Source organism: Phalaenopsis equestris, unplaced genomic scaffold, assembly GCF_001263595.1.
Source record: "Phalaenopsis equestris unplaced genomic scaffold, ASM126359v1 Scaffold001084, whole genome shotgun sequence".
NCBI classification, from domain to species: Eukaryota; Viridiplantae; Streptophyta; class Magnoliopsida; order Asparagales; family Orchidaceae; genus Phalaenopsis; species Phalaenopsis equestris.
In genome coordinates, this window is record NW_018165523.1 from 162,536 (window position 1) to 174,536 (window position 12,001).

Below are 12,001 nucleotides of genomic sequence, written 5' to 3' on the forward strand. Positions count from 1 at the left end.
CCATATTTTCATTTTCTCTTTATAAATTTTTGCAGTATCATATGCTTCATTTTTAATTTCCTCAAGTTCATTGAGCTGCAATAATCTTCTCTCACTAGAATATTTTAAATTAAAATTAAATTCTTTGATAGCCCAAAATGCTTTATGTTTCAATTCTACTGGTAAATGACATATTTTTTTCTAAAAAACCAATCTATATGGGGACATTCCTATAGGAGTTTTATAAGCAGTTCTGTATGCCCATAATGTAGTATATAGTCTAGCAGACCAATTCAATTTATAAGGATTTACAGCTTTTTCTAAAATGAGTTTAATTTCACGATTCGATGTTTCTGCTAGACCACTAGTTTGAGGATGATAAGCAGTAGAGAATCTATGCATTATATCATATTTTTTTATTAATTTTTCAATTCTCTTATTCCTGAAAATTAGATCCTCCATCAGTAATGATTACGGCATTCCATATCTTATAAAAATATTTTTTAATTAAAAATTTAGAAACAATCAGAGCGTCACATCTAAGCCCACCAATAGCTTCAATCCACTTAAACATATAATCAACAGCAAGTAATATATAAAAATTTCTAAATGAAGGCATAAAGGGTCCCATAAAGTCTAATCCCTGCACATCAAAAATTTTAACTTCTAATGTATAATTTAGAGGCATTTCGTCTCTTCTGGAAATATTTCCTACTCGTTGACATCTATCACATGTTTTAATATATTCATTAACATCTCTAAAAATAGTAGGACAATAAAATCCAGCTTGCAAAATTTTATTTGCAGTTTTATTTATTTCAAAATGTCCTCCAAATTCAAAATCATAGCATCTTTCAGTTATCTGTTGAGTTTTTTCATAAGGCACACATCTTCTGATAATTAAATCTTTATATTGTTCATATAAATATGGGTCATCCCAACAATAATCTTTCGAATCATAGATAAATTTCTTTAATTGTGGATTCTTGATAGCAGGTGGTAGAATGTCACTTATAATATAATTTACTATATCAGCATACCACGGTACATCCATTTCATCAATACTATATAAATGTTCATCAGGGAAATTTTCTAAAATTTCATTTGCAAAATTAGTTAATATTTCTATTTCTATTCTAAATAAATGATCATTTATTTGATTATCATTTCTCTATCTACCTACCACGGTAAAATCAAACTTTTGCAATAGATGTATCTATCTAATTAATCTTGGTTTAGTATCATTCTTTTGCCTCAAGTATTTAATAGCAGAATGATCTGTATGCACTATACATTTAGTTCTAATTAAATAAGATCTAAATTTATCAAAGGCATAAAAAATAACTAATAACTCTCCTTCAGTAGTAGTATATTTAATTTGAGCATTATTTAGAGTTTTACTAGCATAATATATAACTTTAACAACTATGTTCTGAAGAAAGGATGAGTGACTGTTGAAGAAAATGATAGATGCAATTTTTGGCCACTAGCTCCAACGACGTCCAAGTAAACGGACTTCAGCGCCTCAGTACCGATCGGGAGCGCTGACGACGCCGAGAGCAGTTTGATGGTTTAGGATGAATTTGGGTAGACTTTGGCGGGATTTCGCTCCGTGATAACCGCTGGGAGGTGTTTTTAAAGTCCTAAAAACTACCTTGGATGACTAAAAACTTCCTATTTTTGAATTCCATGGCTTCCAATTCCAGAAATACTTCAAGGTATGGAGTTTTCAATAGAAAAAAGTTTATTAGTTTCGACGCGCAAAAATTATACGACAAAGATATTACGAAGAAGAGATTGATCATAGAGAGAGGTTTTGTTAATCATGGATTGATCAAGCCAAGTTCTCTGATTGATAAGTTCATTGTGGAAAGACGATAGGAAGTTCTGTGCTACACCACCACTATGGTTGTTGTACATGTAGTAAAAGAGTTTTATGCAAATTTACATGGAATTACCTAAGGAGTTATCTTCATACATACGAGATTTACTCCTGCAAGGATTAATGAATTGTACATGATAGAAAATGTTCCAATCTGTCATTATACAAATTTCATTACTACGTGAAACTTTATGCAAGATGTTTATAATTTTCTGATGGATGAAAGTGATATGTGGAAATTACGAGATGAAGGATATATTAGTTTCCCTACTTCATCACTTAATCCAATTTCAAAGCAGTGACATTTCCTTATTTCTACAAAATTACTCTCTACTATGAAGATTAGTAGAGTAACCAAAGAATGTGTTATTTTAAATTACTGCATTCAAATGGAAAAACCCATTGATATAAGATCTATCATATTTAAATCTGTTGGATGTTAGAAATGCTCACACATATGATTTGATTCGGCAGAAATTTGAATATGATGCTGCTTATGATGATGCGTTGGTGAGATACATAATGGGTGATCATTCAGTTCAGTTTCCTACTCACCCTGTTTTTACTCCATATCAGCAGCAGAATTTGGATGTAGAAGAAGAAGATGATGATGATGACTGGTGATCTTTATTTTAGTTTTTGTTTGATTGTACATTATTATTGTGTTGCTTGTTTTTACTATATTATTGAGACTATTTGTTAGATTGTCAGACTCTGTTTTGTTGTTATGTTGTGTTGTGAACTGTAGTTTGTAAAATTGTTTTCATTCCTGAAATTCAGTTTAGTTGTCTTGTTAATTTCATTATTTTGTTAAATGTAGTATAATTAACTTTTTCTCAGCAGATTTTATATGTATTATGCATAATTTAATGTTTTAAGTCTTGTAGCTTTTTATATTAGCACCTGTAGTATTTTAGAATTAAAGTTTCAAATTCAGAACCTTCAACAGGTATGTCTTTTCTTTATGTACTTAATGTTTTCTTTCACCCTTTATTTTTCAGTTCTTCATGCTAAATCTTTTAAAAATTTAAGTTTGCTTTGGTATTAGGGGTTAAATTTAGATAACTATATTTATGTTTCTAAATATATAGTAAACTTAAGTAAAAATTTTTAATAATAAAGGTTAATTCTATAGACTAAGATATTTGATAAAAGAGAATAAGATTATGTTTTTCTATTTTAAGTAAAGAAATTTGTATTTTTGTAGTATTAAAAATCTTAAAAGATTCATGTAAAAAGAAATGAATTAAACTTTATGAAATCTTTAAGCTAATATAAGTTTGTTAAGCAAAGAAATGTAAAGAGTTTTTAACTTTAAGAAGAAGATAGAAGAAGAAGATAGTGAAGTAACTTTAAGAAGAAGATAGTGAAGTTCAAAATCATTAAAAAGCTATCCAGATATAATAATTCTCACATAAAAAAAAAGATTTGAAAATGATCCTAAAAAGAAAAGAAAAAGAAAAAGATGTGGGGAGAAGCTTGAGGAGATGCCTAATTAAAAATTAGCTTCACATGAATGAACTTAAAGAAGAAGACTTGGCCACATTTTCTAAACTTTTATTTGAATGTTAGCTTATTTACAAGTAAAGTTTTATGGAGTTCTTTTCATATGGATATTCAAAGTAACTTTAATATGATAATTTGCAATTTTTCTTGAAAAGAATAGAGAATCAGAAATCTTTGACTTGATTATTGAATATTCTTATATATTTAGTATTAACTCGAGTTGTTTTGAATTTTTCTTAAAATATGCTATTATGTTTAGTGGACTAAAGTATGGAAATCTAAAAGTTAAATTTTTTACCATCAGTCATAGTTTTATGTAATAGAGTAGCACTTGAGGACAAGTAACATGTAAGTTTGGGGGATTTTGATACACCAAAAATATATGCATTTTCAAACCCATATTTTATACTTATTTTTGGTGATATTGCACTTTAATAGAAGAAATTTTGATGTTTTCTTGCAGGTTGTTGATTTTTAGGACTTGAAGTTAAAAGGAAGCAAAAAGGGATGGAATTTAGAGTCAAAATGGTGTTTTTGAAGAAATACTCAACGCCAACAGCGCCAGGGCAGCGCCGACGACGCAGACCAACAGTACAGACTGTAAATTTTACTCAGCGCCGACGGTGCCAGGACAACGCCGACGGCGCCAGGACAGCGCTGACGACACCAATGTCGGTTCAGCCATCGATTCTAGAAGATTTGACATATTTGGACACTTTTTGAAGAGATTTTGGAGGCACATATTGGAGAATCAGCTTGAGGCTCTATATGGGCCGAAATTGATTAGAAAAAGAGGACTTTTGGACTCTAATCAAATTCTTGACTTCTCATTGCCACAATTCATTCTCCTACATACCATCTTCATTGCACAAACCATTAAGAGTTCATTGTTCATATAATTTAGAGTTTTTGTAGTGATATTAAGTGTGAATCTTTCTCTAAGAGTATTGGAGAAAGGGAAAAGTGAGCGATTTCTTCTTCCTTCATTTCCAAGAAAATGCTACAAGAGATTTGTTTTGAGAAAGAGTTTCAGATAAGTGTTGTTTGTTTAATAGTGTTGTATGAACTTTCTTTTGAACTTTCTTTTATATTCTTTTATATATGGAATTTGTGTTTTATTGTATCTTTCTCATGAACTCTGAGTAGTTTCCTTTATCTTTCTCTCAACTCTGAGATATGGTGAAATGAAGATATAACATGAACATGCTAATATTAAAATATAAAATAAATTGTGATGATTTTTCAACTCGGAACTTAATTTACTTTTCGATCTGGTCAATTGAATTGTTAAAATGTGTTGTAAAACATATGATCCGGGAAATGGAGAATGAGTTCTACAACAGAGTGAGGATCACATTTGATTCCAAGAATGAGAAATTTGTTCATAGAATTAAGTGCAGATAAATATGAAAATATATTTTGTTGGGTGTAGAATGTTGGGTGTAGAAGAATTGTAGAATCTTTAGGGTGATAGACTAAAATCCCCAATTCGGTCTTAGTGTTTAAAAACTAAAGCGAGAGTTAGCCTTCAGGTGAAGGGAAGTGTGAGCTTTGGAGTGGGAGCCAGTATTCTCCTAGTTTAGCGATGAATTTAGGGACTAAACCTAGGATTAACCAATGATTTTCAATAATAATGTATCAAGGTAGAGAATTAAAACTACTCTGTTTGACACAATACATATTATAAACATTTATCTTATCTCATTTCATCAAAACTTCATTGTAGTGGAAAAGATGCTTTTTCACATAAGCAATCTTCATTACATAAATATAATTTAGTAGAAAGTATTTAATATTAGTAGTTACCGTTACCGTTTAAACTTTGCATTTCTGTTTTGCTAATAGTTAAGTAATTTAGTTTTGATAATATCTTAAAATTTGAAATTAGTGACAGTGATTTCGTTTTATTTTATGTGAATTTCCAAGTTAATTTATCATCTCAAATTTAAACCTTCCCCGTGGGATCGATATTTGGGGCTTAAATAGAAAGTCCATTATTACTTGATAATGATACACATACTTGCATAGAATCCCATTATTAATTGCCTATACTAATATAAATTTTACACAACTTTATTTTCTTGGGATCAGTAATCTATAAGTGAAAAATCAGATACTGCTCAGTATTACTACACAAGTTGGTGAGAGACTCTAGATTAGCCAATATTTTTTACAAAAACCGAGAGGGGTGAAGAATATGAATGCTCTTATTTGGTATAATATAACAAATTATCTTTTTTATTATTAAATTCCTAAATTGATTAACATCTCTTTGCAAGGGGAAAATCTTTTTATAATATTTCAAACTCTCTTTTAAAGTTTTTTTAACTTTGTTAATTTTAAAACTTTATGAGTCTTTTAATCTCTATATTTATTTTTTGCATAAACTTGTGTTAAACTGATACCAACATATCAAAACTATTTTCCTATTATAATATTTGCAATTTAGATAGAAGTTTTCTAAGTCAGTATTATAAGAATTTCAACATTCCTCGTGGGATCAATATTGGGGTTTTTAAGGAATATCTTATATTACTTGAAACGATATGTATATTTGCGTAGCGCCCCCTAGTGTGAAGTTTTATTATTTATTTTTATTTATTCACACTAACCGCTGAATATAATTTGGGCCAAGTTTTTAGCAATCGTTTGGAGTTAAAAAATCTGTGTAGTTGCGAGTCGGGTCAAGGCTCTCACCAAGCGGTTAGACAACTACCAGATATACATTAGTGACAGAGGTGGGAAGCCATTGCTTCTCACAGTTGGACTTGAGTCACAATGAATGCCTAAACTTGTTCTTTATCCAACTGAGGACCAACACACCACTAGAGTGCACGTTAGTCCGACCCCTCAACTCACAGAGAGGCAACGAGCCAGATGACTCAATCACCTCCTCCATACTTTATCTTATATTTTCTTAACTAGCTTCGTTCCCTCTAGTCGGCTCTTGTCACCGAGTTATGACTAGTCATCCCTCTCCCTCCATCTTCTTTCTTGTCGGTTGGCCATCATCCATAAGTTTTTTCTTTGTTATCAGTCGAATATTCTCGGATTTCTTCATCTTCTCTCTTGTAGGATGACAAATTTTCTAGTTTAAAAGCCCGAAGGCCTTCAATATAGCCTCTTCATGGGGTTTTTGTCACTCGCCATCACTTTTTTTCTGCTAAAAACTAACCAGAGTAAAAATTCAAAATGGTGATGAAAAAGTGCTACACATGCCCTTTTTATAGGAATTACGTGCACGAAAATCCAGGTGAGTTCATTTATTAGAAGTATTTATTATGCAATTAAAAACCACTTCTTACATTTAATTCTATTACTCTTATTGCAGTTGTTTCTTTCAAGATGTATGAGAATCAGATAACTACATATGTATATAAAAATAAGATTGCACGAATCTCAAGGGAGTTAGATGGGTCTTGCTTAATAGACATAAAAAAATTGCATCGAGATAGTCAAAAGATGGAGGTGCCAACCATCACTTCATTCTGTTGGAACTCTGAGTAGATCGAATGGAAGCACAACCGAACGTAAGAACAAGAGACACTGATCTAATGGACAACCATTTATAGTTAGCTACCTCAATCAATTATGGGCGTCTTCACAAAGATGACCAAATGAAACCCTATTGGATATCCGTCCAATCCAATTCTTTGTTATCAATCGAGAGCTGCTTTTCAGATTACGGTGTTACATCATTTGCCTGATGGTCTAAGCTCACTCTGACTACAAGAGGGCCTATATTGATAATTCTCTCGAGAAGGGGCCGACTGAAGACCTTTCAGTCGACCTAAGAACTTTTAATTGACTAAATGTCTTGCAACCTACCGAACGGTTATAAGAAAACCAATTAACAATACCAACAAAACATTAAATGCCTCTCCTCAAGTATTTATGAATACAAAAAGGGTTCAACGTCTGTTACAAATATTAAAGGATCCCGGAGTCAGTTGTAAATATGAAAATGTATAATAATTACTTATAATGTTTCTATTAAAATATGAATAAACACGTTACTTTACTAGATACCCGTATGATGTATAAAGAGGGGGTTATTTTTTTAAAAAATAATTACTGAATTTACTCACAAAGAACTCATGTTATTATGCATTATACTTCTCTCTCTACTTTCTAGTTTCTCTAGTCTGCCCAATATTTTATTTCATGGGTTTGATTTACAAGACATTTTAGATTCAACAAATATTATATTAGATCTAATAATTTTATTTATTTATTTTTTCTTTTTTGATTATTAGGCGACTAAAGTTAAAAATTTCTAATCTAATCAATAAATATTGTTGACCCCTTCATTTCAAGATTTTAAATTAAAGAAGAATATTAAATTTTGTGGGAGGACATTATCCGACCCGACCCGACCCGTTTAAATACGGCCTCCCACGCAAACGGAAGGGCTCCTTCTTTTTCCCGCCTCGCAGCACTTCCTGAACTCCTTCCGCCTCTCTTGAAGGGCGCTAGCGTGCTACGTGTGATGGACGCCATCACCAACTCCGATTCCGAGTCTGATGGCTCTCATGTCTCCGCCACCCCACCCAGGTCCTCCTTTGCTTCTCCATCTCCAAAATGTAGGGCTAGGGATTCGTCCCTACCCAACCCTAAGCGCAGAATGTCCCAATCCAGACCAATAAAGCATCCCGAATCCGATCTCCTGCATTTTCCTGTTGCAGATCTTTCCAATGTTAACGGCATCTCTGTCAAGAAGATCCAGCGACCCCTTGATTCTCGGCGCTCGACTTCCTTCTCTTCTCTTGTCCGATCCCGTCGCCCCTCTTTTGACCCCTTATTTGATGTCTCCAAAGAAGTTGCAAATGCTGCTCAGCATGCTACTACGTCCGATCGCGCTGGGAATAGGATCAATATGGCAAAGCTTCGCCCTAATAGGTTAGGCACTCAAATTCGATCGGTAACGGCGGCTACTGTGCCGCTGAAACCGCCCAAGAGCGGCAGCGAGGGCAACTTTGTTCGGCTTAACATCAATGGTTATGGGAGAAAAAGGAAGATTTCATACTGCTACGGAAAGAAGAAGGCATTCCCGTGTTCAAGGTCTTGGAGGTTTTGTCGGGGTTCTTCCGAAGAAGAGAATTTCACTTTGGACGCCTCAAGGAAACAATCTACAGTCTCAGAAGTTGACGTGGAACTGGCAATGGCCGCTGTGAAGGACGCTCGAGTTGAGCCTTCTGATGAAAATCTGAAGAAGCTTCTTATGCTTACGCATGGATATGATTGCTTCCGTGAAGGGCAGCTGGAGGCGATTAAGTATGTGATTTCCGGGGAGTCTGCAATGTTAGTGCTTCCAACCGGTGCGGGGAAGTCTCTTTGCTATCAGGTAAAAACGAATGCTTTTAATTCTTACTTTTTTTCGATTCTTGATACGAGCTGTTTTATTGAATCCTAGAAGATGATTTTGAGTTGTGGGTGTTGAATTTTCTTGATGCCCTCAAAAGTGGTTGCAAGTGTGTTAACTTAATTCATGTATCAGCCAAATGATCGTTTGAATTTTTTCTATATTTTTTCTTTCAGTTACCTGCGCTGGTCTTACCTGGGGTAGCGTTAGTTGTGAGCCCCCTGATAGCTTTGATGGTTGATCAGCTGAGGCAACTGCCTCCTTTAATACCGGGTGGTCTTCTAAGCAGCAACCAGGTTTGCGGAATCGCTCACGTTATCATTATCGACATTAGCCTCTTGACAACTATTATTAGGCTTTAACGAAGGATTAAACGCACACAATCATTCGATTGGGCTTTATTGTATAAGGTTCTCATTTTAAATGATATATTGATGTTTCCAGACCAGGGAGGAGAGTTTAGAGACTTTGCGAAGGTTGCATGAAGGGCTGATAAAGGTGATTTTCTATATTTAGTTCCTCCAATATACATCTGTCAACAGATTAAGCTTTGTTTTTGGCATGTACTAGCCGTTAAACATGCTTCAAACTGATTCTCAAAATTTTACTCAGTTTGCCTAGACTTTGATCCTCTTAAGTTATTTTTGAAGGCTTCTATGATACACCCTTATGAATTAGGGTTTTGTGTAAGACATAATTCAGCAAACAATAACCTTGTAGTTAAGTGTTTTTTTTTTTTGTTGAGTGAAGATCTCTCACTTGTGATTTCTATTAGGTGAGAACGTATGCCATATTATAGCATGATCAAGTTGCATCAATGAAGCTTTTGGACTTCCTTATTGTGGCTGATATATATTTGTGAGATTATCATTTTGTATTTGAGAGATTATTTGGCCTTTTCCTTTCTTTGCCTGTGAATTTATTTTAGTTTTATAAAGGGTCGGAAATTTTACTTAAATATGCATGCCACCCTTGCAATTTGTGTTTTCTGGTGAATCTTACCCTCTTTCTTCTCTTATTAACATAGACTTCATTGGTTTATAATTATTTTAATATTGATTTTTTTTTATATTGAATTGTTATTTCTTTTTTTGTGTTATTTTTTGGCAGCTTAATATTGATTCTGGTGATGGTTTTGCTTCAAGCCATTTGACACCATTGTTTAAAGTGCAACTTTTGAAATTGATGGCTATAAAGTTTGAGATCGAGATGTTGATTATTGTAAATTCTAGAGAACTAATATTATTTTAGCAATTCCATTATATTTTGTAGATTTATTCACATATATATTCTAAATAGTGGTTGTAATTTGTATTAAGTCATCACATTTTGGGGAATCATAAAGAGTTTTCTTTTTGGCAATATGAGAAGTCCTAAAACGTATTCATAGAGAAGCTAATGACAAGATTTTTAGATTATAAATGTTTTTATGTTTGCGTTGCATAACATATCCCGATGTCTAGTTGTACTATTATAGCTTTCCAAACAAGAATGTCACGCCTAGCTGACCCCCTCTTAAGATCAATCGTGGCGCAACGTAGATGGATTACCCATACAAAATTCTTACTAACACCAATTCTTTCTTGCATAAATCAAGACTTAGTGGGTAACGAATTAATCTCATTCAGTCATCGCAAACATTCACAATTTAATTCATAATTCATTAATATTCTTAATTGCTTGGAAGTATGTATAATAATATCATCAAAACATATACAAAGCTGCTAAAATCCAACATATAAAAGTACGTACCCAAAAGTGTTTAAAACTTTCAAAATTGTACAATCCAAAAACCATGCAATCACACCTAGCTAATCGCCCGATGTTCCTTACCCCTTCTTGAAAGTCAACAATATAAAGGAGTGAGCTACAAGCCCACAAAATAATCATGACTACAAATTTTATAAATGGAAGGAAAACAACTTGCATGTTTAACAATGATTAATATGAATAATAACAATATATAACACAAACACGTTTTAATCGTAAGAAACATCTAAAATAAGGATATGAATGCAGTAACTATTAATGAACTGTAACAATTATACATTTCATTCTATCTGTACAATCATATAAATATCTTTAACTATTTCATAATCAATAACTGTCGTTTTAGGAATGTCACTTGTACTTGCATAAGTTTTAATTAAATTTATTTCAGTTCATATCATTGGGTTGTCACCCAACTCTTAGGCTACACAATTATTGATAAAAGTCAAGCTTCTTTCAACATATTAAGTATCAACAATTTCCTTGATATCAACATTTCGGTCTCTGCCTAAATATCAAGAGTCAGGAGTTCTAAGCTTTCCTATGATCTTACCTGCAAGTTATTCATATAATGACCTACCTATCACAACACTTAGTGACATTTCCTTGAGCATATTTTTTTTAGCAATCATTCATCATGTGTAAATCATTTATCGTATGCATATGTAATGATATATGAATACTTGCAAACAACATTTTATTAAATATATTTACCAATTCAATAAAAAACAATAAAATAAGCAATATCATTAGTGTCACCTTAAACTTACATTTATTTAACATATGCAATTATTCATCAATATACAAAAAAAATTTAAATAAAGTTATATATCAATAAATCACATAGTAATCGTATTGAAAGATATTTTTCTTAATTTAGCATATGATTGTCTGACCAGAATTGACAGAGAGTCTCGCAACGAGTTTTTTCAAGTTTGCCTTGAACTTGCTATCTAGAGTACACCATTCAGAATCATAATTTTTTAGAATTTCATGAAAATTTTAACTTAGGTCTTAATTTAACCCAAATATATTTTAATTGCTTTTCTTACCGTGGTATATTTTTCTCGCATTAAGTTCTCTTTCTAAAAATTTTCTTCTATTCCCTTCTCTTTCCTCTTTTTTTCTTCACTTTTTCTTTTCTATCACGACTCAACCCGGGGCTTAGATTTAACTAAGGCGGGAACAAACATAAAATTAAGTTTTGTATTATTCTATTTCTAATAATAATAATTTATTATCTACATATTAATTGAAAGAGCCACTAAATAAAATAAATGAATTGATCAAATAAACGGTTACATTTCAGGTTGATTTTATCGTCTTCTATAATATTATCTTCTCTTCTATTCATCTTAATCAAAAGCTATATCTCAAAAATCATATTAAAATAATAGAGTTATTTAAGATAATTCGGGGGCAATCACACTTTCAAACTACAGTAATTAAAAAAAAAACAATGTGCATGCTGGTTTTTCATATTTTGCTAGATAAGAACTTAT

At 32.4% G+C, this 12,001-nt stretch overlaps 1 protein-coding gene across 1 annotated transcript in view; it reads left to right on the forward strand.

Moving 5' to 3' along the window:
- Positions 1-7,798: 7,798 nt before the first annotated feature.
- The window catches only part of LOC110033071 (ATP-dependent DNA helicase Q-like 5), a 125,641-nt gene continuing 121,438 nt past the window's right edge, over positions 7,799-12,001 (forward strand). Inside the window, exons 1-3 of the mRNA XM_020736932.1 lie at positions 7,799-8,711; positions 8,906-9,025; positions 9,174-9,227. Of these exons, the coding sequence (XP_020592591.1) occupies positions 7,857-8,711; positions 8,906-9,025; positions 9,174-9,227 (1,029 nt within the window). The 5' untranslated portion in view covers positions 7,799-7,856. The remainder of the gene's footprint in view (positions 8,712-8,905; positions 9,026-9,173; positions 9,228-12,001) is intronic.